Source organism: Erinaceus europaeus, chromosome 1 (assembly GCF_950295315.1).
Source record: "Erinaceus europaeus chromosome 1, mEriEur2.1, whole genome shotgun sequence".
NCBI lineage: Eukaryota > Metazoa > Chordata > Mammalia > Eulipotyphla > Erinaceidae > Erinaceus > Erinaceus europaeus.
Genome location: NC_080162.1, coordinates 143,564,592 through 143,591,831, shown reverse-complemented (window position 1 = coordinate 143,591,831; position 27,240 = coordinate 143,564,592). Strand labels below are relative to the sequence as shown.

Here is a 27,240-nt window from a genome sequence, read left to right as displayed (position 1 = left end):
GTGAGCAGCACTCTGCTTCTCTCCCTCAGAAACATAATTAAATAACTCAGTCTTTTTGTAAAGCAGCCTTGTGTGGCCCAGGAGGTTGTACAGTGGCTAGAGTGCTGGACTGTCAAATGTGAAGTATCAAGTTCAACCCCCAGTAATGCATGTGCCAGAGTGTTTGCTGCTCTGGCTCTCCCTCGCCCCTTTATCTTTTTCTCACAAATAAATAAAACATTGGAAGATTAAAAAAAAAAAAAGACTTGCAGGTGAATTCAGAATAGGTATCGTAACTGGGGTTCAGCCATGCAACAGAACACTCATCAGTGACAAAAAGGAATGAATGATCACTACAGACTGCAACAGATGAATCTTGCATTAATTACACTGAGCAAAAGCAGCCAGACAAAAAAGCCTATGGAATACAATTACATTTTTATAAGTGCTAGCAAATGCCAAGTGGTCTAGTGTGACCAAAAGCAGAATGGTAGTTGTGGAGTGGGAGCAGGCGGAGAGGAGCAGTGAGGAAAGAGAACAAAGGAGGAATCAGGAACATTCTGGAAACTGCAGATTACTATACTGGCTGCAGTGATGGATTCATGGGTATACACATATGTCAAAACTTAGCCAACTGCACAACTCAGATTTATGTGATTTGCTGCATTTTAATTATACCTATTAAGAAAATGATAATAGAGGCTAGAGAAATAGAAACAGAAATATGAACTAATGTCTCCCTCTTGGAAAGCACTTTGGCAAACATATCAGGAACCTTAAAGTGCCCTAACCCCATGATACCACTTCTGACACTGTATCCTAAGGACATTAAAAAAGAGATACACATTTTTTCACAGTAGGATCATTTCTAATGAAAAACGGGAAACCACAGATATATCTAACAAAATGATGGCTCAAATAAATCACGGTACCCTCACAGATTGAAATATTATGTGGCCATTAAAGGGAATACTTACAGGGAGTTTTTAATCACCTAGAAAAGAGACTCGTGATAATTTGAAGTGGGAAAAAAATCAAGACATAAATCGTATATATAGTATGAACTGAATTATGGAAAAATATGCACAAGAAAAATGTCTGAGAAACCTTTAGGATTATATCTGAGTGGTGGAGAATATGAAGAATTTTAATCTCTTTATGCAAATGTTTAAATCGCATTACTATGTTTTTTTATGCTTTGCCTTAATTTTCTGCAAATAGAACGTAATTTTTAATTACGGAATACACTATATTCAAGGGAACACCAGTCTTTCTTGTTCCTTGATAAAACAGACTCTGCTAGAAGAAGAAGAAGCAGACTGTATTTGCCTAATTCCGGCATCTGTGGAAATGGAGAAATGTCTCCACAACACATTGTCACTCTTGTACTTGAATCCACGCTCTTCTCTCTAATTTTTGAGGCCAACCAGAGAGCCAGTTGACAAGCATCACATATTGTCACCTACTGGCCTATCCCTCTCCACAGCCTAGCTTGGACCCACATTTTAAAATGTGCTGCTAGGGAGTGAACTGAGGCTCTCACACCTGCATGATACTGCTAAGTTACTTCCCAGCCCAAATAATTATTTTTTAAAATTCTATAAATTTAGCAGGCCTCAGGCTCAGGAAGAACTGTACTCTGTAGAGCTATCTCCCAGCCCTTGTACCCACAATTTTTTAACCAGAGTACTTCTGAGTTCTGGCTCAGTAAGTAAGCCTGGGGAGTAAACCTGGGAGCTTAGGGTCTCAGGCATGGAAGTCTTTTGCAGAACCACAACGTTATCTACCCCAGAACTCCACTTATTCATGAAGAGAGAAACAGAGACAGACAGACAGACAGACAGACAGACAGACAGACAGACAGACACAGACATAGTACAGAGCTGCTCAACTCTAATTAATATTAGTTCTGGGGACTGAACCTAGAAGCTCAAAATTCCAGGCAAGAAAATCTTTTTTTTTTTTTTTTGTCTTCAGAGTTATTGCTGGGGCTCAGTGCCTGCACTATGAATCCACTGCTCTTGGCAGACATTTTTTCCATTTTGTTGGTGTTGTCACTATTATATTGTTGTTGCTGTTGTTGTTGGATAGGACAGAGAAAAACCGAGAGAGATGGGGAAGGCAGATTGGGGGGAAGAGAAAAAGATAGACACCTGCAGACCTGCTTCACTGCTTGTGAAGCAAACCCCCCCCCCGCAGGTGGGGATCTGGGGGCTCTAACCAGGATCTTTGTGCCAGTCCTTGTGCTTCCCGCCATATGCTCTTAACCCGGTGTACTACCGCCCTGCCCCAGGAAAATATTTTCACAGAACAGTTACACTATCTCCCCCAAGTCTGTACCAACATTTTAAGTGAAGAAAGCCTGAAGACCAGGCTGAATCTTTCACCTTGATGTGTACCTCCACTGTAGTACCCATACCTGAACACAAGTACCTTCCAGTAAGGTCAAGGAGCCAGCTAAATAAAGGCTCAGGAACACACACAGTGAAGAAGGAAAAGATGATCACACTTTGTCATATTCTGACACACAGTCCAGTTCTTCAAAGTCCTGTTTGCACCAAGACCCAACAAAACAAGAACGTTGGGAGGAGTGTAGTAAGGGTGGCAGGACTGACTCTATTTTGTCAGAAGAGAAGCTGAAGGATTAACTTTTCTCTCCCTCTTTTTTTTAAATATTTATTTATCCCCTTTTGTTGCCCTTGTTTTATGGTTGTAGTTATTGTTGTTGCTATTGATGATGTTGTTGTTGGATAGGACAGAGAGAAATGGAGAGAGGAGGGGAAGATAGAGAGGGGGAGAGAAAGATACACACCTGAAGACCGCCTGTGAAGTGACTCCCCTGCAGGTGGGGAGCCCGGGGCTAGAACTGGGATCCTAATGGCAGTCCTTGTGCTTTGCACCACCTGCGCTTAACCCACTGCGCTACCGCCCAACTCCCAGGATTAACTTTTCCTGGGACAAATCCAAGCAGCCTTCACCTGGCTCCACTAACAAACAAGACGGGTTAAGTGTGGTGCCTCCACTCCCACTAGTAGCCCGGGGACCATGTCCAGGCCATGCTGACTTCTGATCCTGTGCCCAAGACCAGCAGGCATATGGTAAACCCTCACTGCTTCTAGAAGAGATGATCACAGATGAAGCCAGAGCAGCAATGCGTTTAAATTCCTAGGCTTTCTTTGTTTGTTTTTACTGTCACATGGAGCCAGGAAAACCTTCCATTTTTCTTTTTATTTTCTTTCTAATTTACTTACGTATTTATTTTTGCCACCAGAATTATTGCTGGGGCTCAGTGTTTATACAACAAATCCACCATTCCTAGTCAATATTTATTGCCCTTTCCTCTTTCTTTCCTTTTCTTCTTTTTTCTTTTTCTTTTGAAGAACAGTGAGAAATAAAGAGGGAGGGGGAAGGAGAAATAGAAAGGGAGACTTACCCTGTTATACTGTCTCTGCTGACCTCAAAAAATCATCAACACTACTAGTGTCACCATGCATACCATGTTGTGCTGCTACTGACCTGTTACTGCAGATTGTCACCAGAGACATCAAGCCTGAGGTGCCAACCTCCCAACTCATCTAATCTGGTGACATATTTCCTACCTAGCTCCATTTAGATGGCACATGTTCTAACACAGTTACAGATCCTAGTTACAGGGTAGGGTCTAGGATACTAGGTTGATGTGCACATGTATCCACAAGAAAGGAGAAATCATAAGTAAACGTGTTTAATAGCCTTCTGTCACTAGACTTAGACCTAATAAGCCTGGCATTCTAGTGGAATGGCTTAAAGAAGACATCATAACTTTTCTGATCATATATTCATTACTGAGGCTTAAACATCCTCCTCTCCTACCCCTTACTTCACTTCCTTCAATCACTCTACTCAATTAAATATACAAAATTAAGATATAGTCTTCCATCTTTTTTAATTTCTTCTGACAGAGCATCCACATTATTGTTTCCCCTTGATAAGCTTCAGAAGAAACACTATACAACTGGCCAAAAGTTATACTGGAAAAAGCTATATGTCTAGTAAAAGACAATTATTGTCCCCATGACAGCTTTTGTTCTAATCCGCAAACAAGTAAATGCAGAAAAAATAAGTCTAACTAAGACCCCACTAATATTGTAGGTCTACTTCCTACATAACTTGAGGCTAGATCCCTTAAACCTAATACCAGTTGATAGAGCAAATGACACTCAATGCTTTAACAGCTGGGAGAAAGTCTAAGCTACTTATAAAAAGAAGAGGCTACAAAAGCTGGGTAAAGGCAAGAGACTCACTCACTTAACAATGGCCTTTTTGGCCACTATCAGCCACCCCCCCACCCCACCCCACCCCAGCTTCAGGGTGCTAAACAGGAAATCTTTGGATTTGCCCCTAGATAATATGGGCCTAGACCTCTGATAGAACTCTCTCTACCATCACTGGTCACACCCATTGGGATGTCATTATAAGCCCTATTGCAGGCTTCTTCAGGACTGTACCCTCATGATAAAATAGCTATGGTAGTGACTGCCCCACTTTCCAAAGAGAGGCTGGGTCAGCCTACTCTGCCACTCGAGGAAGACTGGTTCTGAAATGAGTGCAGCCTACAGTGTTCCTAGATGTGACTACAGACTGTGAACTTGGTCTGACAGGGACTCAGAGGTTGCACAGGTGCCTGTGCTAAATGTGAACAGATATAGGCCCCAGATTAGATCATTGTGGTAAACAGTTAATTGCATTTGTATATCCTCCAGATTAAGAGCAACTCTCTGCCCTAATCCTGCTTCCTAGTCCTACTCTCAACTCTGACATCATGTTCCCAAACAATATTTCTGGTCCCCTCCCATCTCATCTATCAAGCTCAAGCGAAGATTTTTAAGACACAGGCTCAGGCTCAGGAGTTGGGTGGTAGCGCAGCGGGTTACGCGCACGTGGCGCAAAGAGCAAGGACTGGCCTAGAGATCCCGGTTCAAGCCCCTGGCTCCCCACCTGCAGGGGAGTCTCTTCACAGGTTTTCTCTCCCCCTCTCTGTCTTCCCCTCCTCTCTCGATTTCTCTCTGTCCTATCTAGCAACATCAACAACAATAATAATAACCACAACAAGGCTACAACAACAAGGGCAAAAAAAGGATAAAAAAAAAATGGCCTCCAGGAGCAGTGGACTCATGGTGCAGACACTGAGCCCCAACAATAACCCTGGAGGCAAAAAAAAAAAAAAAGACACAGGCTCCTAGTAACATTCCTAAAAATAAACTTACTAGCTTCTTTCGACCCTAAGATCCCTACTTTCATCTATTCTATTCCTACTTTATGGTTCCTGTTTATTGAATATTTTGTCCTGATTTCCATCTTACTGCATTTCAGCCACCAAGTTCCATTTGCTACTATCATTCCATCTGGACCTCCTTGGGCAAATGACCTCACCAGTGCATCCTGGAAACTCACCTCTCCAGAGTGCTACCCCAGTAAGGAAAGACAGAAACAGGCCAGGAGTATGAATCTACCTGCTAATAGCCCATGTCCAGCAAAGAAGCAATTACAGAAGCCAGAACTCCTACTTTCTGCACCCCAAAAATAATTTTCATCCATATTCCCAAAGGGATAAACAATAGGGAAGTTTCCAGTGGAAGGGATGGGACATAGAACTCTGGTGGTGGGAACTGTATGGTATTATACCCCTATTATCTCACAATCAATATTAAACCACTAGTAACAAAGTATAAAAAAGAACGGGAGGGAGAGAGAGAGACACCTCCAGCACTGCTTTACTACTTGTGAAGTTACCCCTTGCAGGTGCCCAGGGTCTTGAACCTAGGTCCTTCCTTGTGGTAATGTCTGCACTCTACCAAGTGTGCCACTGCATGGCCCCTAATCTATCAGCTTCTTATTCTCCCCATCAAAACTTAAGCCTTTGTGCCAGTAAAATAGCTCACTTGGTTAGTATGCTGCTTTGCCAAGTACACAGCCCATGTTCAAGCCTGACCTCCAGGACACTAGAGGAAATTTAAGTGCTGTGGTCTCCCTCACCCCTGTTCTATCTTAGAAAAAGAAGTCAGACCCCTGAGAGGGCAGAAAACTGACTTTCCAATCAGCACTATTGCCTGCAGCCTTCTCTGCTCCAGGAAGGCTGGACATCAGGACTAGGAGGTGGAGTGGAGGGTCAGGAGAGGGAGAGGCAGCCTGAGCTAAAGTTAGTCAGGAAGCAGGGATATTCTAGACTGGGTTAGTCTCTGAAGCAAAAGGGCATTTGACAGCAAAATTAAAGTACATGGTTTTGTTTTGTTTTTTAAGATTTCAGCTTTTCAGGGAGTGGGATTACAGGGGAATGACAATCCGCACTGGGCTAGGTCTTTGTCATGTAAATCCGGCATTCCTGCAGCAGCTGGAACCTGCCAGAGCTACTCACAATATTGCCTTTTCCTTGGCTCCTGTGATTGCTTTCTTTTCCCCTTTTATTGGAGTGGGGAGTAATAAATTACAGTGCATTTGTCTAGACGTGTAGTTCTTCATTAATAAGTGTCTGCTAAATACTATCTCACCCTCCCCCATCAAGGACCCCAGGTCCCCTTACCCCCAAGCCCCACTCTCCAATTCCCTCCCCAGAGTTCCTGGCTGTGGTGCAGAATATCACCCCCTCCAGTCCAAGTTCCACCCTGTGTTCTCCCTTAGGCATGAGAACAGAAACTCTAAAATCTCAGTCTTTGCTTTACCTTCATTGGAACCTGTGATTGATTTTAATCAGAAAGCAGGAAAAAAGTGAGTTGGTGCCAAAGGGAACATCCCTTCCTTCTATGTTTCACTTTCTAGGGTAGACCAGAAGGACATCTCTGGAGCACAGGGTTAGCAGTACCCACGTTTTTCTATTCTCAGCTTGTGTGGGTGCAAAACAGAGCTCACACAGGGCCCCAGAGAGAGGGTGGCCTCTGGGCCAAGTCCCAGGGATTTCTGGGGGCGGGGGCGGGGGCTGACTCTTGAGCTCAATGGACAGAGCAGGTGTCAGGGGAAATGATTAGTACAAGATAGAGAGGGGAGTATGCGGAAACTTCACCAAGTGGAGGCCACAGGCCAGAGCAGCACTGAGACCTGAATTTCCTGTGTCCATGCTGCAACTTTCAGAGATGCCTCTCCCACTAGACCAGCCCTGGCTTGCTCCAGCCTCACCCCCCTCAGCTGATGCCTGTTGAGTTTCTATAAGTCTCAAAGCTCTCCTCAGAGTCTTGCTACCCCAGCCGGGGTTTAACAGCTTGGCAGACCCCTCCTTCTATGGGTCCCTGGTCCTTCCCCACCTTCTTGATTCCCAAACACAACCCTGGAATTTGGATGGGGGGAGGGGGCTGCCAGAAAGCCCTGCCCATCTAACCAGACAGAAGATCAGGTCTTACTTCCAGGCTCCTTCCCTTCCCTCAGCCCCATCCCCCAGGCCATCCATCAGATGATAGGTAATGCTGCAAAGTGTTGTTTATGTTTTATTTCCTATCACATGTAATGACATCCTGTTAAAATTTTTACTATTTATAAACAGCCCCTATTGTCCTAATAGTAAATGTGTAGTTTTTGTTTTATTCTTATATATTTATTTATTATTTTAATTTAATATGACAGAGGTGCTGGGAGGGATACGTGTGGTCGAGTGGGGTCCCCTTGGGTTCGTAGCAGTTCTGATAAAGAATTTCTAGGGACAAGCATTCAGGTGTATGATTTCTAAATTCTTCCTTATTAGATGTGCAAATTAAGGTAAAAAGGAAAGGCTTCGGGGATAGATCACCCATGGTTCTGAGGTTCCTAAAACCCAAGGTCAAAGACCAAGGCCCAAAGGCCCCTACTTGTTCAAGATCCGCTCTATTACAGCATGCCTTACATCATAGTAAAGAAGCTCACTTTTCATTGGCCCGCTAGAGTAGACTCCTCCCCTTCATATAATGCTAAAAGGAATAAGGGGAACCCTTCACCAAGTGTATTTCCACTTCATGTGCACAAATTCAGTGAGAACAAACTATATGCTAGAAATGTGTAGCATGCATCCAAGTTTCATGTATGCAAACCTAGCAAAAAACAAATAAACAAACAAACCAGGATGTACTGCCCAGGACTCTCAGACTCTGTGCCCTGAATTTTCCCTAGAGGGAAATTGAGAGGAAGATGAGGAAACAGAGAGGAAGGAAGGGAGGGAGGGAGAGAAAGAAACCTGCAGTACTGCTTCACCACTTGTAAAGCTTCCCTGATGCAGGTGGGAACTAAGGACTTGAACTTGGATCCTTGAACACAGTAATGTGTGCACTCACCTTGAGTGCTATCACCTCGCCTGTTTGTGTATTTGTTTGTTTTTTACCACTGAGCTGGAGCTTAGTGCCTGGACAACTCGACCATTCTGGCAGTTACTTATTTTTGTTCTTTTTCTCCTTTTCTCTTTTTGATAGGGGGTGAGAGACTGAGAGAGGAAGAGAGAAAAAGAGTGAAGGAGAGACACCTGTAACACTCCACTGTTCCTGAGGCTTCCCCGCCCCCTGCAGGTAGAGATGGGGGGTGCTCTGTTGGGTGAACCCTCATCTGCCCCCCACCCTTGCAGACATTTTTTTAACATGTGCCCACAGAGGATGCTGCCCACCTCACAGGATGTGTCCCTGGACCTGAGCATCTTCCGTCCTCTCTCAGGACATAAGAGAGCAGAGACCCACCATAGCCAAGGCCACAGTGAAGGACATGCAAGTTAAAGAGAAAAACTTGCAAGTCATCCTGGAGAAACAGAAACACCTGCTTCCAGCTGACTTAAGGGATGGGTATAGAGGCCACCCCTCAGGATGCAAAGGTGGGGGGCAATGGAGAGACAAGCTAAAGGCAAGGACAGATAAAGGGTCACAAAGCAGCTCATTTGAATAGTGTTTTGCCATGACTGTGACTGGAGTTAGAGTCTGACCCCCACCATACTGAAGGAAGCTTTGGAGTTGTGGTGTCTTTCACTTCTCTGTCTCTCTAAATCAAAATAAGCAAAACAGCTCACCTGGATAGTTCTCCTGCTTCGCCATATGCACAATAAAGGCTCAAGCCCAGCCTCCACTGCACTGCAGGAAGCTTGCGTACTGTGATGTCTTTCCCTCTCTCCCTCAATCTCTCACTTTCTATCAGGAAAAGTTGGCCCAGAGTGGTGAAGCCCAGGCAATAAACATATATATATATATATATACATACACACACACACACACACACACACACATATATATATGTACAAATATGTGGTTCTAACAACAAAGCTCTGAAATACAGTATAAGTTGCCATTTTTCCCTTTTAGATAGAGGCAGAAAGGGAAAGAGAGAGAGACAGAGACAGAGAGACAGAGAGCACCGCTCCACCCCATGTGAAGCTCACTATGTGGTGGCTGGGGGGCCTGAACTCAAGTCCTCCTACATGGTAACCGGGTGATCCACCTCTGACCTCTATAACAACATCCTGACGTAAGCCTAAACACACCCATCTTAAAAGATGAGGAGTGAAGACAGTGAAGTCACCATTTTTTACAGCTGAGTAGTATTCCATTGTGTATATATACCACAACTTGCTCAGCTTGCTTCACTGTTTTCAACCGATCTTGGATGGACCTTGAAAAAATCATGTTGAGTGAAATAAGTCAGAAACAGAAGGATGAATATGGGATGATCTCACTCTCAGCCCGAAGTTGAAAAACAAGATTAGAAAAGAAAACACAAGTCGAACCTGAAATGGAATTGGAGTATTACACCAAAGTAAAAGACTCTGGGGTGGGTGGGTGGGTGGGGACAATACAGGTCCATGAAAGATGATGAATGACATAGTGGGGGTTGTATTGTTAAATGGGAATCTGGGGAATGTTATGCATGTACAAACTATTGTATTTACTGTTGAATGTAAAACATTAATTCCCCAATAAAGAAATAAATTATTAAAAAAAAAAAAAAGAGATGAGGAACCAGGTTCTCTGAGAAGTTGTGCGACTTTTCCTAAACTCTGCAGCTTCGGGGTAGCATAGCCAGTGGCCATACATCTAATCAGCACCCAGCCACCTTTCCTTCAAGACTCAGAGAGCTGGAGAGATAGCACAATGGTTGTGCCAGTGACTTCCTGGCCTGAGGCTCTGAGTCCCAGGTTCAATTCCTGGCACCACCATAAACCAAAGTTGAGCAAAGTTGAGTGCTCTGGTTAGAAAATAATATTAGTGGCTGGGTGGTATCACACCTAGTTGAATGTGCATGTTACCATGCACAAGACACAGGTTCGAGTCCCCGCTCTCTACCTGCAGGGAGAAAGCTTCACGAGTGAGACTGGTGGGGCAGTGCTGCAGGTGTCTGTTTTTCTCCCTCTCTACCTCTACCTTTCTTCTCAATCTGTCTGTCAAAAAATAAAATAAAATAAAATAAACAAAATAATTTTTTAAAAGAAAATAATAGTAATGGCCAGCTAAATAGCTCACCTAGATAGTGTACTGTTTTGCGACCCAGGTGCTAGCCTGACTCCCAATTGCACTGAAGATAGTTTTGGTGCTGTCTTTCTCCCTTGCCCCATTTTTTGTGTGTGTGTATGTGTGTGTGTGTGTGTGTGTGTGTGTGTGTGTGTGTGTGTGTGTGTGTGTGTAAATCAGCCCAGAGTAGTGAAGCCTCAAGAGCTGACCAAAAATAAGGAAATAAATACAAGATGTATCTCCCAGAACTGAGAGCCCTTCCTCAATAAATGAATTGTTGTCCTCTGAAGCAACATATTTCTACACATATTTCTCACATTGGCACTGCTCAACTCTGAAATAAAGTCATTTGACTGTCTCGTCAATAAATTTAAAAATCGCATATGCCCCCCATGGGAGCTGGTCCTCCGGGACTAAAAGCTCAGTTGCAGGACGGATTCACTTATTCTAAGTACTCTGTTGACAAGTGCTCAGGAAGAAAAGGCAGGCTGGGTACCTATTAGATTTGTAGAGTTTTATCTCCAATAACTGACAGTGAGAGGCAACAGTGACTTGGACCCACCCATCGGCAAGCTAGGGAGGGAGAAGGAAGACCGTTTTTGCCAGAGGATTTTGCAGGCCAGCAGGGAAAGTGGAAGACAGAGGGAACTGCTTTGCAGATTGTCTGCTGGCACGCAGGGGAAAGGCAGGAAACAGACATTCAGAGGTCCCAGATGTTCCTCTAGTTGTACATGTTGTGTGCTGTAAGCATTCAGCCCAGCTCAACTTATTACATACTTCTGGGGTGTGGGGGGCTGTCTTGACTTGGGGTAGCCCTGACCTCAAGGAGCATCCAGCGTGGGGGTCCCCAGAAAAAGTCACCCCCCTCCCACCAGGCCCAGAGCAGCCACCTCTGCAGGACACTGCAAGGCGTGTTCCCTGCAGCCTCCAGGCCTCGAGGGGGTGTGAGTGCTCAGAATAAGAGCAGGCAGTCTGAGAAACTAACTGCACTGCAGCTACAGCACTGCACTGGCTCTCTTCAGATGAGTTTCTGGCATCACATCGCAGGGGCTGACTGATGCTCTGGATCCGTCTCACTCACTCTCCCTGCCCATGAATGAATTTCGAATACTGATTTTATTGGGCTGGTGAAATCGCTCACTTGAATAGTGTACTCTTTTGCAGTATGAGTAGCTCAGGTTTGAGTCCGGCCTCCAACACATTAAAGGAAGCTTCAAGTTTCGGTGTTATAGTCTCTTTCACTCTCTCTTTTCCTCTATGTATATGTCCATAGCAAAAAAAAAAAAAAAAGATTTTATGAATGTGTTTATTTTTTTATATTTATTTTATTATTTATTTTTCCCTTTTGTTGCCTTTGTCATTATAGTTGTAGTTATTGTTGTTGTTCTTGCTGCCATTATTGCTGGGTAGGACAGACAGAAATGGAGAGAGGAGGGGAAGACTGAGAGGGGGAGAGAAAGATAGACACCTGCAGACCTGCTTCACTGCCTGTGAAGCGAACCCCCCTGCAAGAGGGGAGCCAGGGGCTCGAACTGGGATCCTTACGCTGGTCCTTGTGCTTTGTGCCACGTGTGCTTAACCCGCTGTGCTACCACCCGGCTCCCAAATGTGTTTATTTTTTACCAGAGGACTGATCAACTCTGCCATTTAACCTGGAACTTCTGAGCCTCAGACATGAGTCTTTCCACAATTAGGGAGACAGCATAGTGGTTATACAAACAACTTTTATGCCTGAGCCTCTTAAGGCCACGGGTTCAGTCTGTAGCAACACCATAAGCCAGAGCTAAGCAGTACTCTGTTTTAAAAAAATACTAATAAAAGAAGAAAGCAAAAGAAAGTCTTTTTATGCTATGTTCTAAATTTTTTTTAATTTTTTAAAAATAAAGAATATAGGAGCCAGGTTCAAGCTTGGCCGCCACCACATTTAAGACAGCTTTGGTGCTCTGGTCTTCTCTCTCCCCCTCTCTCTCACTGTCTTCTTTGATTGTGCCTCTATCTAAAATCAGTAATAATATTAACAATAAAATAGAGATTTTAGGAGAGGAAGACACCAGTCAGAAACAGAGTTCCTCCTATTGGACTACAAAATCTCCCAGCTACCAAGCAAGGAAGGAATCCCAGAGGATCCTGATATAAATGGTTCCCACTGTCATTCCTTCCTCTCCAAGTGTGGGTTTCCTCAGGAGAAGGCACTGCAGAGACAAGACCTGTAATGCTGATGGTTTTTTTGGGAGTGGTCTCTGAAAAGACCAGTGTGGGGTGAGGAGAACAGAAGCATTCCTCTGGGACAAAGGATAGAGACAGGTCACTATTTCGGACCCACAACTCCTGGGTGGGGGGAGTCTGGGGGACAGAGCACATAAGTCCACCCAGTACCCCACCAGAGAGGGAGTGGAGGCAATGATTCACCAAGTCCTGTGTGTTATGGGCTGAGGACTAGACTTGGGTGTGCTAATTCCCTGGAGTTCTTCTTAAAATAGTCAGACAACCTAACCAGCTTGTCCTGGAACCCCACCTCTCCAGAGTCCTAACCCACTAAGGAAAAATAGAGACAGACTAAGAGTATAGCTCAACCTGCCAACGCCCATGTCCAGAGGGGAAGCAATTACAGAAGCCAGACCTTCCACCTTCTAGACCCCATAATGATCCTGGGTCCATACTCCCAAAGGGATAAAGAATAGAAAAGTTGGGGAGTCGGGTTGTAGCACAGTGGGTTAAGTGCAGGTAGCGCAAAGAGCAGGGACTGATGTAAAGATCCCGGTTTGAGCCCTGGCTCCCCACCTGTAGGGGAGTCGCTTCACAAGTGGTGAAGCAGGTCTGCAGGTGTCTTTCTCTCCCCCTTTCTGTCTTCACCATTCTCTCTCCATTTCTCTCTGTCCTATCCAACAATGATGACAACAATAATAACTACAACAATAAAACAACAAGGGCAACAAAAGGGAATAAATGAATAAATAAATAAATAAATAAATAAATAAATAAATAAATAAATAAAACAGAAAAGTTTCCAATGGAGGGGGTGGGTTACGGAACTCTGGTGGCAGAAGTTGTGTGGAATCGTACCCCTCTTATCCTACGGTCTTGTCAATCATTGTAAAAAGAAACATTGATTGATTTAATAATGATCAACAAGACCGTAGGATAAGAGGGGTACAATTCCACACAACTTCCACTTAGCCTACGGTCTTGTTGATCATTATTAAATCAATCAATAAATTTTAAAAAATAATTTTACTATTCATTACATAATGTTGATTGACAAAATTAAACAATTTCCAGAGTCCAGTTTCATAACCACATTTTTGTACTTACAACTTGTGGCACCCACCACTGAATTTCCTGCCCCCCTCCCTCCTGATAAACACCACAGTTCTCACAAGGTCGAGTCCATTTGGTTACTGCAGTGTCCAAGTCAACTTACTTTACGTATCTACAGTCCTCATGTGAGTGACGCCATCTACTGGCTGTCTACCCCTGCCTTCCTTATTTCACTTAGTGCAATCACTTCCAGTTCCATCCACCACGTGCCCCAAGGCTTTCCACGCAGAGAGGGGTATAGAAACCACAGAGACAAAGACCCCTAGAGCCAGAAATCAGGTCTGAATGCAGGAGGGTGGTGGGATAAGATGGGGCTGTGAGCAGGATGCTAGTGGCACCTGTTAACAACCACCCAGACCCCTCCCCCCTACCACACATACACACATCCTTGTGGCCACTATCCAATCCCCTTCTAACCCCCACATGAGTGTGAGAATCAACATGCAGGAGAGGCAAGGGCCTGGCCTCAAAGTCACAGCCCTCAGAGATGTGAGCCCTGACTTGAAACCACCAACAGCAGATTCTCCTGCCCTGTCAGCTATCCACTCACTCCTTCAAACCCAAGACAGAGCAATAGAACAGCTATGTGTAAAGCAGGGGGCAGTGGCAGACCTGGTTTTACCAGCACATTCCAGTGTGGTCTGTTCCTGGGGTTCCTGAAGGCAAGAGAGGAATGGGGACAGTATTTGCCATAACCAATGCCTTCCAGGACTGAGAACAAGCTCTGTCTGAGAGGGTCCTATGGCAGATTTGAGAGGGACCAATAGGGTCAGAATTTCCTCCATGAAAGAGTGATATTGTGCTGACTTGTAAAACAAAACAGGTGAAGGTCTGATTTATTCTGACATGCCAAGGAGACAAGCAAAATACTGTGCCCTAGACATCTGCTGGATGTCCCAATATTTGTTATGGGCACTCTTGTCTGGTTGCCCGGGGAGTTTCACACACATTCAGACATTCGCTGCCACGTTCCTGCCATTCTCAGCTTTAACCAGCTTTAGTCAGTCAGGATGTAGACTCCCCACAAAGTCAGGAAAGATTCTACTTTCCAAAAAAAAAAAAAAAGCGCCCCAAGGGTTGGGACAGCTCACTGGTGGGGTGCGCACTACACTTTACCATGTTGAGAATCCAGGTTTGAGGCATTTTCTCCCTCCACCCTACCCCCCTCCCCAAGTGCTTCCCTGTATCCCACACCCACTGAGCTGGGCAGAGTGAGCAGGAAGCTGCTTTGCAATTCACAGCCCATCGTCCATTATAATTGAAAATATGGCCACGCATAAGAGATGATGTTGATTTTAGAATCAGAATGTCAACTAGGGCTTCTCATTGCAGAAACACATCCACCCCAAGCGCCCCCCAGAAGTTACTGTTGGGCTGAAATTTTTATCAACTCAACTCCAAGTTAAATATTACAGACCTGCCAAATGTCATTGAACTGCTTATTAAGGGGATATACCATTGCCCACAGGATCAGAATGTGAAAACTTGCTTTCAGCTCCAAATTACAGGAACTCTCTCTCTCTCTGCAAAACAAGTTCCACCCCAAGCTCATGGGGGGGTGTTGTGAAAAGACAACTAGGTACTACAAACAAAGCAAAACAGAAACTCTTTGTTCTTCCTAACGGAATCTTCATTTAAGATTCATCACTGTGGGCTGACTTTGTCAGTGGCAGAGAAAAAAAGAGGATTGGGGGGGGGGGGGTGCGGTGAGAGTAGAGAGCAAGAAAGACCCTAGCACAAAGGCTTCCTTCAATACAGTAAAGGTCAGGCTTGAACCTGGATTGCATACATAGCAAAGTAGCATACTATCTAACCTAGCAATGAGAAGCCCAAGGAAGAAATATCCAAAAGAACTATCTTTTCTATCTAGACTAATACATGGGCCATGATGAGTACTCTAGTCATCCGTGAAAAAACATGAAATGATCTTCTTGCTTCCCCACTCCATGTTTTTCCAGACTCCCCCTATCCAGTGGCGGCAACTGCTTTCCACTGGTGGCTGGGTGGTGGTGCACCTAGTGAAGTGTGCACATTATCATGGAGGGAGACCCAGGTTCAAGCCCTGTGTCTCCACCTGCAGGGGGGAATCATTATGAGTGGCAGAGCAGAGCTACAGTTGTCTTTAGTAATTTTAACCCAATCCCACAACTTTGTTGTTGCCCTTACATTCAGTCTATTCATTTTTTAAAAAAAAAACTGTATTAATGACTGGTAGTGGTTTACAAGATTGTAAGATTACAATGCATAGCTCAACACCACACTGACAGCCAAAGTTCTGTATCCCCACTCCCCCAACTATAGTTCTCACAAAAACAATTTTTTATGTAACAGAAGTTGCTATCAACGTTATCACTGGGGCTCAATGCCTGAATGATGAATCCACCACGCCTAGAAGCCATTTTTTCCTTTGGCTCTCCCCCCACCCCCTTATTTGAGAGAAGTTGAGATGGGGTGGGGGAGATAGAGAGGGAGAGGGTCAGAGAGACACTTGCAGCACTGCTCTACTGCTTGTGACACGTCCCCCCACAGGTGAGGAAGACGCAGGAATTGAATATTGGCACTGCTCTTCACCAAGTCATAGAGACAGCTGACTACTTTGTTTTTCCCCTTTTTCATGTCTCAATTCTTTATAATACACAGCAGAGCAAGCAAAACCATCTGGTCGCTATCACCTCATTACCTACTGCACTGAGCATAGTCATCTCCCATTTCATCCATTTTGCCCTGAAGGAGACAATATCCTAATTTTTAATTGCAGAGTAGTATTCCTTCAAATTGTAACTTCAGTTTTCTATCTGACCCAAAGATTGGCTTTTCTGCCCTTTTCCATGAAGGCAAAGCACTCTAGACCCTCACACTGCTAGGGCCCAGAGGAGTCTTCTTACACCCTATACATCATACACACACACACACACACACACACACACACACACACACACGGACATGGACATACACACACACACACACACACACACACACACCCTACTCTTCTGTTTGAGGGCAAGAGGCAAAACCTCAAAGTGTCTACCTAATGAGGCCAAGTCACAGCCCAAGGCTATCCCTCCCCCAGGTTTAAATGGGGAGATGGATTTGGTGGGGTCCTCCAACATGTCTAACAGGAAACATCTTACTCTTCCGAAGACCTCACAGCACATGATATCCACTTTCACCTGTGCAGCAGTCACTGGTATTTTCCCTCAGGTACCCAAAGGTACACCAAAGAGATACAGCTCTAGAAGCTGTCAACTCTTTAAGGCCATTTCAGCCTACAAGGACATGTGGAGTATACCTATGATACATCAACAGAATTAGAAAGGGTGAGTGAATGAGTAAATGAGTAGGTGAATGACTGAGTGAGCATATGGTTGAGTGAACAGGACAGTAAGTGAGTAAATGAGTGAGTGAATGGTGGGTGAGTAGGTAAGCGAGTGGATGAATGAATGATGGGTGAGTGAGTGGGTAAGTGAATGAATAATGGGTGAGTGAGTGGGCAGGTGGGTTGAGTGGATGAATGAATGAATGAATGAATGAATGAATGAATGAATGAATGAATGAATGAATGAGTGAATGAATCCTAAGCTTTCATCCTACCATCCTGTGAATCAAAGTCAAAGTGCACTTGGCCTTGCTTGAGGCTCCGCAGGACCTCACCACTTCTAAAACGTGTGCTCCAAAACCCCGTATATGAATTGGCCTAGCAGAACAACTGGCCTCACTGCTTGTGCAGCTGTGGCATTCCCAGCCAGCAGCCAGCTGACTGCTTCCTTGTAGTACAGCTGGGCCCAAGCACCACATGTAACTTATCACAGAGCCTTCCTGTTACTCCCTTCTGCTTCAGCTACAGTCTTCCATCAATCCACTCAGTAACATATGCAAACAGGGAAGGGGACCAGTAACTCTCATTTCAGAATCATCGCACTGTGAAATATTTGCTGAGTGTCAGTTCTGAAAGGGCTGAAAGCCTGTGGTCTAGATTCCTGACTTACCTATTGACTTCCTTGCTGTGTATCCCTGAGACATCAAGAAATCTCTGTTGAGTCCAAGTTTCTGCCATTTGGGCCAGGCACAGGAACGGGCTGTCACAACCCACCCTGGTAGAATCATCTACAGAAAACCCTTGTGCCCAAAAAGGAGTGAGTTCAGGGCTAAAATCAAGGCAATAAGCCACCTACCCCAAGGCCACCCTCACACCCCAGAGACTTAGGAGACAGAACTCCCACCCCCCACTACAATAGCAGCCTGGAGAAACAGAGTGACATGGGACAGTGCTGGGGATGCTCTGTCGTACTCACAGCAGATCACAGCCCATGGGTACCAGGACAGATGTCCTCCTAAATGTGTGGGGTGTGATACTCCAGATCAAAACAGGCTTCAGGCTCACCCAACTCCCTGCTGGGAAAATAAACTTACATCCAACCATCCCACTGGGGCGCACACACTCTGGAAATGGTGCCCAGATTCCCCTCCCCCCAGGCTCTAAGGTCTAAGGTTAAAGGAGAGAGATCCGCAGGAGAGACACTTGTCTTCAGATGATGCTTCCATGACTGTCCCCTCTACCCCCCCCCCAATACACATACTTCAGACAGCCCGCTGTACAGCCTGAAATGTCACCCATAGATGGACGGAGTCCTAAATCCACTGTAGAATGTCTCCTCACCATCCATTATGGGATGGTCAGGAGTGTTGCCTCTCTGGTCAGAGGCTATAAGCAGAGCCCCAAGGGTGGCAGCCCCCACAGGAGTGGGAGCCACTCTGGGGAAAGCATGAAGCGGGTGACTCATTTCACAGCTGTAACTTCAAAGTCCCTTGGGGCTCTGCTCTGGGAGTCGGGCTGTAGCGCAGCGGGTTAAGCGCAGGTGGCAGGTGGCGCAAAGCACAAGGACCGGCATAAGGATCCCAGTTCCAACCCCGGCTCCCCACCTGCAGGGGAGTCACTTCACAGGCGGTGAAGCAGGTCTGCAGGTGTCTATCTTTCTCTCCCTCTCTCTGTCTTCCCCTCCTCTCTCCATTTCTCTCTGTCCTATCCAACAATGACAACAACAATAATAACTACAACAATAAAACAACAAGGGCAACAAAAGGGAATAAATAAATAAAATTAATATTTTTTAAAAATTTAAAAAAAAAGTCCCTTGGTCTTTAGTATGACTGTGAGGGCCTGATGACCAGACACAGCATAGGTTTCTTTTTTTTAATACTTTATTTACTTATCATTCGATAGAGACAGAGAAATTTAAAGGAGAGGAGGAGATAGGGAGAGAGAGAGAGAGACACTTGCAGCACTGCTTCACCATTCGTGAAGCTTTCCCTTTGCAGGTGGGTACCAGGGGCTTGAACCCGTATCCTTGCACATAGTCATGTGTGTGTTTAACCAGGTGCACCAGCGCCTGGCCCCACACAGCAAAGGCTCCTAAAGAGATCTTTTCCAGTGAATTGGCTCCATCTGGATCTAGTCCATTAGATTCTACTGGCTTCCCATTAGCTTGAGAAAGCATGAATCACCAGACTAGGATGATGACTCTTACCCCTACTGGTGATATTTTAAAGAGCAGTTTCCAGGGAAACAGCTAACCTCTACCTCCAAAAGCAGGGAAGGTGGGGGTTGCTGAGGTGGAAGGGCAGGGAACTGCAGCACAGGAGGAGGGTAGATGGTGGCGTGAGCAGGGTGCCAGGGAGCCTTTCTCTTTTCCTCAGTGGATCCTGAGGTAAAGCAGTAGGGGACATCTCTGAAAACAAAACCTCAGGAGATATTACAGATGGTTGTTTCGTTGTTTGTTTGTTTGTTCTGAAGCAGAGAGAGAGAGAATCCACCCATGCCTTGTTCAATGTGGTAGGCACTGGGCTCAAACTGGGCCTCTTGCATGACAAAGCAACACACTGTCCAGCTATTTGTTGGCCCAAGTCCTTATTCATATTATTTATTTGTTTACTTATTTATTTTAATGAGAGAAAAAGAGACACTGAGAAAAACACACAGAGAAGGAGAGATCAGAGTCATGCTCAACTGAGGCTTAAGGTGATGCTGGGGATTGACTGAACCTGAGATCTCAGAGCCTCGGGCACAAAAGTCTTTTCAATAGCCATTATGCTGCCTCCCCATCCCCAAGTCCTTCTTTTAATGCCTCCCAACTAAGGCCCGGACAGAAGCTGAGGCAGCCTGCAGCACAGAAATGTATTCCAAGAAATGCCAACAGAGGCCAGTCAACTGAGCAGCTGGGGCCATGGTTTCCACTGGCACTGCACACTGGCTCAGAGAACTAGAGTTGGTGGTCTTCTCACTCCAAAGGTAAGTAGAGACCCACATTCCCCACCCCCCCCGAAAAGTGTCCAGCACTCTCCTACTTAAGCTTGGTCATTACTGGTTTGTTCCTTTGGCTGTGCATTACCTTGAGACACACTGCACTGCAAATGACCCTGATTTATAGAACGCAGTAAAAAGCCCACTCTCAGAGAACACTTGTGGAGCCTGGGGACCTGAGAAGGAGCTGGAAAAAAAAACAAACACTCGGAACCTCTAAACACCAAACACATGTGACAGAGCTAAGGGAGTGCTTACCATCAACCCAGGGGAATGAGACCTCCTGGACACACCCAAGTGCAGCACAAAGGTCTAAGGGTCATCATGTTCCCTTCAGAATACCCTGTGCACAGTCGAACCCAGAACTACTGGAGCACAGGGTCAGAGCATCAGTCAGATACCTGCCTGACTACAGAGAGTGGCATGTGACAGGCTAAGGCAGCGGAACATCTACCCACCCACGTTGTTCTCAGTCAAAGCCCGAGCTAAACAGCACTGAAGCTAAGGAAATAAGAAATGGCGCATCCAGAAGCCAGGCCATCACTATTTTTGAAGGATTCCACTTCTCCCGTTCCACTTTGATAGATGCTCTTCTGTCACCAAGGGTCTGGGGAGGGTTAATTGAGTTAATATCTGTAAAGTGCTTCTCATTTGAAGAGAACCCACAGTATAAATGGAAGCGTCACTAAAAAGGTTAATCTAATTTGCATCTAGTACTTTCAGTGTGTGGTGTTAATGAACTCTATCCTTTTAGAGAGTGATTAATTTATAGGAATGCGATGATTTTTCCTAATGCTCTCTGTAGGTTAGCTCCTCCCATTACTGCTATCAGTATTTTAGATGTGAAAAAAAATAAATCAAAGATCTCTGGAGTGGTCATATTTCATCAACTACAAGAAGGCATGCATTAGATTAACATTTATCTGTTTTAATTAATGCACTGCAATGCAGCTACCCGTTGCAAATTGGAAAGCAGCACATCAGCTTGACATGGTATTAAGAGTTTTGACTGGCCCTTCCCTGAGAATGTATGGGCCTGCCACGGCTGCAGTGGTCGTGTCATCATGTCGACCAAGTGTGAGGCAGACACTCGCTGTACTTCACAGAACCAGGGAGGGACTTCCAGGAACACCCAAACTTCTCCAGAAAAGATGACAGACTAACAAAATCAGGCAGTGTAAGAGAAAGATCACTTTTTGTTGTTGTTGTCCCCTCAGACACCTTTACTCTTTCTAAGGATGCTCAGAGCCACATCCACATGGATACTCCAGAACTTTCTTTTTTATATATATTTATTTATTTCCTTTTGTTGCCCTTGTCGTTTTATTGTTGTAGTTATTGTTGTTCTTATTGATGTCGTTGTTACTGGATAAGACAGAGAGAAATGGAGAGAGGAGGGGAAGACAAAGAAGGGAAGAGAGAGATAAGACGCCTGCAGACCTGCTTCACCACTTGTGAATCAACTCCCCTGCAGGTGGGGAGCCAGGAGCTCGAACCAGGATCCTTGCGCCAGTCCTTGCACTTCATGCCACCTGCGCTTAACCCGCTGCACCACCTCCCAACTCCCAACTCCAGAACTTTCTTGCACAGAGAAGGGAGGTGCTTTGTGTCCTTGCTGCAAATGGACAAGCAGGCCAAGGCAGGAGTGAGGACTTGCTGATCCCGGGAAAACGGATGACTTGGGACAATAGCAGGTACAGAGCCCTGTGGGAGGCACTGCTGAGGGCTTTCTGACACGTCTGGGGCTTCAGCTGTTGGGGGAGTAAGTGCCACACTCCTGGGACACATGTGCTACTTGCAAATTTACTATGTGCTCACAAGTTCACACAAGTTCCACTCTCCCTGCTCCCCACAGGAAGTTCTTCACTGTTCAATTTGAAATCCACACGGAAGGGAGGAGGAGGAGGACAAGGAGGTTTCAAAGATTGGCTTGAAGCTGAAACCCAAGACGTGGTAGAAGAGTGCACAAGTAGAGTGCACAAGTTATCACATGCGAGGACCCAGGTTCAAGACCCCAGTCCCCCACCTATAGGTGGAAACTTTGTGAATAGCCCAGCACAGCTTCAAGTGCCACACCTCCACATCCAATCCCTTCAGGAAGTCCTGTGCTATGCAATTTGGAACAGGCTAGGTGGGGTGGGTTTTTAATCTGCAGGAAGGAGGAGGAGGAGGCAGCTTCTCAAAGAGAGCTGGTTTCCAGAGTTGGAAGCAAGGCCCCTTTAATTAAGCGTGCTTGTTTGTTTGTGAGAGAGAACAGGGGGCGGGACGGTGACACACCCGGTGACACACCCCGTTGGGGCACACATGTTATAATGTTTCTCCTTTCTGCCTCTCTATTTCTCTCTTTCAGTCTGTATTAAAAACAGGAAGAAAAACGAAAAAGAGGCCACCAGGAATGGTGGAGTCAGGCAGGCACCAAGCCCCAGCAATAACCCTGGTGGAAAAAAAAAAAAAAAAAAGCAAAAGCCAGTAAGGTAGCTGAGTTAGGAGGTCAGGGACTCTGCCTTCCTGTGGAGGGACTCAGGTCCATCAGAGCCACTGAAATCCTCATCAAGAAAGGCTGAGATGCCATTCTCCCAGACACCAAGGATGTTTAACTGACAGCAGGGTGAATTGTCCCTGTGAAATCACTGCACCTCGGCGTCCTATGAAGACTGCCCATTCAGCATCTCATTTCCAGGTACCTGTGTGTTATTTCCGTGATGAGGCCTTAGCTGTTGGAGGGACAACTGTCACATTCAGGGACTCAAGCACACCTTGCCCAGAGCTGATTTAGTGATCTGCTGCACAGAGGCCACACCTCCACACCCCAACCCTTCAGGAAGTCCTGTGCTATGCAGTTTGGAACAGGCTAGGTGGGGTGGGTTTTTAATTTGCACAAAGGAGGAGGAGGCAGCTTCTCAAAGTTGGTTTCCAGAGATGGAAGCAAGACCTCTTTAATGAGGGTACTTGTTTGTGAGTGAGAAGGGGGGGTTGCAGGGTGGTGGCACACCTGGTTCAGTATAAGTGTTACAATGTTCAAGAGCCCTAGTTCAAACCCTCCCCCCCCACCCTACCTACAGGGGGAAAGCTTCATGAGTGGTGAAGCAGGGCTGCAGGTGTATCTCTGTCTCTTCCTCTCTATCTCCCCCTCCCCTTTCAATTTCTGGCTGTCTCTATCCAATAATAAAGATAACTTTTAAAATGTAAAAAAGAGAATGCACGCATCAGAGCATCACTTTAGCACATGTGATGCCAGGAACAAACCCAGGAGGACCCCATACTTGAGAGTCCAATGCTTCCCTTACTGTGCCACCTCGTGGGGCCACCCAGAAGACCCTTATAAATAGCAGCCCTGGACCCTCCCACTGCCCTGGGCAGGACTTCTAGGGGCTCCGGAAACACAGCCTCCCCGCTGTGATCACTGCATCTCCTAATCAGAAGAGAGAGTCTTTAGTGGTCAGTCAGGGGTCACTGGATACTGCCTCCTTCTTATCCTCTGCTCAGTGCCATGCCTGCCCCCTGCCAATCTTGACAAGTCCTTTATCCTCTCCCAGACACATTTTCTTCATCTGGGAAATGGGCTGACACATGCAGCAGGCGTTGTGAAACCAGGGGACAGCCCAGGCAGAGCGCAACATGACTGTTAAGAACTACAACTGCACTTGCTGATTCTTTTTTGTGACTTGTTTCGTTGATTGCAAATGAGATAGATTTTCAGATAAGACAGCGATAGAGAAGCCAGAATAGGACTCCAGCACATATGGTGCTAGGAACTGAACTGGGGACAACCTCAGGCATCCAACTCTGATGCTCTCCCACGTGAGCCATCTCCCTAACTACTATACCTCCACTCTTTGAATCCTCCTCTCCCTATTACCCCAAGCTGCTCTCCTACTCCCACTACCTATGTCCCTCAAAATGTAAGGCCAAAGTTTGGACAAATACTACCTGTTGTGATTCTCTCGAAATCCATACATAGGTAAAACACCTTGCCTCTAAATCAGCTCTCAAAGAAGGGGGGGGGGGGTGAGGTGGGAATGAGGGTGGCTTTCTGCAACCTGCTCAGACTCCTCCAAGCACTGTCAGACCCCCAGTAACAAGATAGTTCAGAGTGCAGCTGTCCTCTTAAGAACTGATGATGCTGGGACTGAATGTTGGCGCATCTGGTTGAGAACATTTTTAACAGTGCACAAGAACCTGGGCTCAAGCCCCTAGCCTCCGCCTGCAGGGGGAAAGCTTCCCACGCAGTGAAACAGTGCTGCCAAGTGTTTCTCTTTCTCTCGCCTCCCTACCTCCCCTCCCCTCTCAATTTCTCTCTGTCTTTATCCAAAATAATATATATACATACATATAAGTCAGGTGTTGAGAACTGACATAGGACTCTAGCAAGACCCCTGACTCCAGGTATGTCATTAGGTTTACCACAACTCTGGCTGTGTGTTCAGAGTCCACCCTCTTCCCCGCTCCCCAACACAGGTCTTGGTGTCTGCTCCACTGTTCCCTAAGGCCCCCATACTTCCCCAGCTTTGATCATAAAATATGGATGAGAGAGATGGCCTTTTTGAGGACCCAAGAAGCACTTGTGTCTATGCAATAGCCGCATTGTAGGAGACCAGAGGGGAGTGATCAGGGCTGTCTGGCTTCTGCAGCAGCTCAGAAGTCTGGGCCATGCTGAAGGCACTGAGGTTCTGCGAGCAGTTTTCCTCGGGGATTAGAGTCCTTGCAGCAAGAAGCAAGAGACACAAAGGCAGAGCAAGCTGTGCATGGAGGACACGACATCTCACATGCCTCCGAGGGCCAGAGATTGTTCCCCACACTGCCTCACCTGCCCAGCACCCTCTCTACAATTTAACCCTCAAGGGGCACAGAGGTGGTAGAGAGACTTGTGTGATGGGCCAATTTCTCATCTTACCTGCTCGGGAGGTCATGTGAGGTTTTGAAAGGCAAAATACAAGGACTCTGGAGCAAGAAAGGCCAGCCCTCCTGGAAATATCAACCAAAGTGCCAGAACAGACGTCTCTGTTTTTGAGAAAATATTAGACATCTCCCCCCCCCCTTTTTTTTTCTGGAAATGCGGTCAGCGGCTCGCTCTTTGCCGCCCCCCAGTGGCCACATTGGGGAAAGCAGGGAAAAGCCGAGACTAAGAAGGGAAAGAAAGTTCCAAGCAGTCAATCAACTCCAGAAGGGAAAAAAAAAAAAAAAAAAAGACAAGTACATATCTCCTTTCCACTATGAAGCCAACCTGTTACAAACTGAAATTAAAATGTTAGCCAAAGGACTCAAAGTTACTCACGGGAGCCTGGATGATTGAAAGCCAAGGTCCTCGCCTCCTTGCTTTGTTGTTTTTTTCTCTGCAAAGCTTATCTAAAGCAAAAAGTTGGCACCCCCAAACAAAGATGGCCCTCCCCATACAAGTATTCCCTTTTCCTCTGGCCGTGAACTAGTCTGGTCACAGACATCTGCTCTAAAAACATGCAATGTGCCTGCTTGACAAAGTGTTTATACCTGGGCAGGAGGACAAAATATCTGAATATCATTCTTACTCTTACTGGTTTTCTTCAATTCACCAAAACCTTAGCTGATCACTTCACAACAGTGATTCCTCCACCTCACTTTCTTTTAAGTGAATCTATTTTATTTATTTTATTTATTTATTATTTATTTTTACCAGAGAACTGTTTAGCTCTGGGTTTGGGTGGTGCGGAGGATTAAACCTGAGACCTCAGACCCTCAGCATGAGAGATATTTTCTTAATGAATCTTTTTTTCCCCCTGTATATGCCCCACACACACACACACCTCCCAAATCATCTTCCTCTCAAGGGGAGTACACAAGGAAGAAAAACTCGCTAAAAAGAAGTGGTGTGTCTGCTTTGCAAAGGTGCTTTAAAATCATAACACCGGGGGGAAAAAAAATCAAAGGATTACAGGGCAAATAGCAATTCCTTGGTTCTTCTCCAATGCATCTTTCCCAGGTTGGTTCCCAAAGCCCGGGGGGGGGGGGGGGGGGGGTTGAGTTCCTCACCTCCGCCAAAGCCCCAGGCAACCCCGCCAGAGCCCGGTAACTCCCGGCGTCCCAGGGTGCTGCGCTTGCAAAGCAACCTCGAACTGCAAACCTCCACTAGTGCAAATCCCTGCACCTTCCACCTCGGTGAACAGACGCCACCAAGTCCCCTCGCTCCCGCAGCCGGCAGACCGGACCTCCTGACGCCAAGCGCACCCCATCTTGCTCAACGCCTCCGAGAATCAACAAGTTCTACCCGAGCTGGGCGCCCCGCCCATCCGCAACTGGGTCCCCAGCTCCTTGGCCACCCAAGCGAACCTGGCTCGCCCCCTGCTCCTAGCAAGCACGTGGCCTTCTGTTTTGGGGGGGCCCTACAGGCGCCCTTAACTCCCGCGTTCCTGCGGGCGCTTCCGGGCAGCTGGCAAAGTCTGGCCACCCTGGAACCCCACCCCCACAGCCGGGCGCACCCCAGGACTAGGCTGCAAGGGCAAGGAGGGGAGCACCGGGGTAGGGGAACCCACAGTGGGGGGACGCTTCCCGGAGACCGGGCCCTCCGAGCTGCCCCTGCACTCGGAGAGCAGAAGGGCATCTCAGTGTCTGGCGCCCTCCTCACCCGCCACAGCCAGCGCCCCCAAAGTTGTGAGGACTCCCCGTTCCGCGCGGCGCTCGCCCAGACGCCCCCCACCCCAGGGTGCGCGGCAGCAGGTGCAGCCCGGTCCTGGCGGGGCGCACTTGGGGCTTGGAACTGCGGCTCCGGGCGTGCACTTAGGGGCCCCGGGCTGCGGCTCCGCGAGCGCAGAGACCTCCACGCCGGCCCGCTGGGCGAAGTTCCCCGGCACCCACCTCTGGCCGCGAGGAGGCGGCGCCCGCTGTCCCCGAGGTGGCCCTGGCCGGGCCCCGCGCCCAGCAGCAGCAGCGCCGCCCAGCAGCCCAATCGCGCAGCCAGCATGGTGCCGCCGCCGCCGCCGCTGCCGCCGCTGAGCCGGTCTGCTCGGACCCGGGCCACGCAGCCCGACTGACGTCACGGGGCGGGCCGAGCCCAGGCCGCTCCGAGTCTGCGCCCGCCGAACCCCCCTCCCCACCCGGCGACTTTCCTCCGCCCCCGCGCCCGCAGCACAGAGCACAGCACCCGGACAGCACCCAGCCCAGCACCGCGCCGGGCGGCACCGCACCCCCCCCCAAGCAACGCGCCAACAGCACCCACCCCAGCACCTGCTATGCACCGCGCCCCCACTCCAGCAG

The 27,240-nt window shown here is 46.9% G+C and overlaps 1 protein-coding gene across 1 annotated transcript in view; it reads right to left on the bottom strand.

Annotated features, from left to right (window-relative positions):
• Positions 1 to 26,961, bottom strand: part of CLSTN2 (calsyntenin 2) — a 470,509-nt gene extending 443,548 nt beyond the window's left edge. The window contains exon 1 of the mRNA XM_060196589.1: positions 26,842 to 26,961. Within this exon, the coding sequence (XP_060052572.1) occupies positions 26,842 to 26,947 (106 nt within the window). The 5' untranslated portion in view covers positions 26,948 to 26,961. The remainder of the gene's footprint in view (positions 1 to 26,841) is intronic.
• Positions 26,962 to 27,240: the final 279 nt, after the last annotated feature.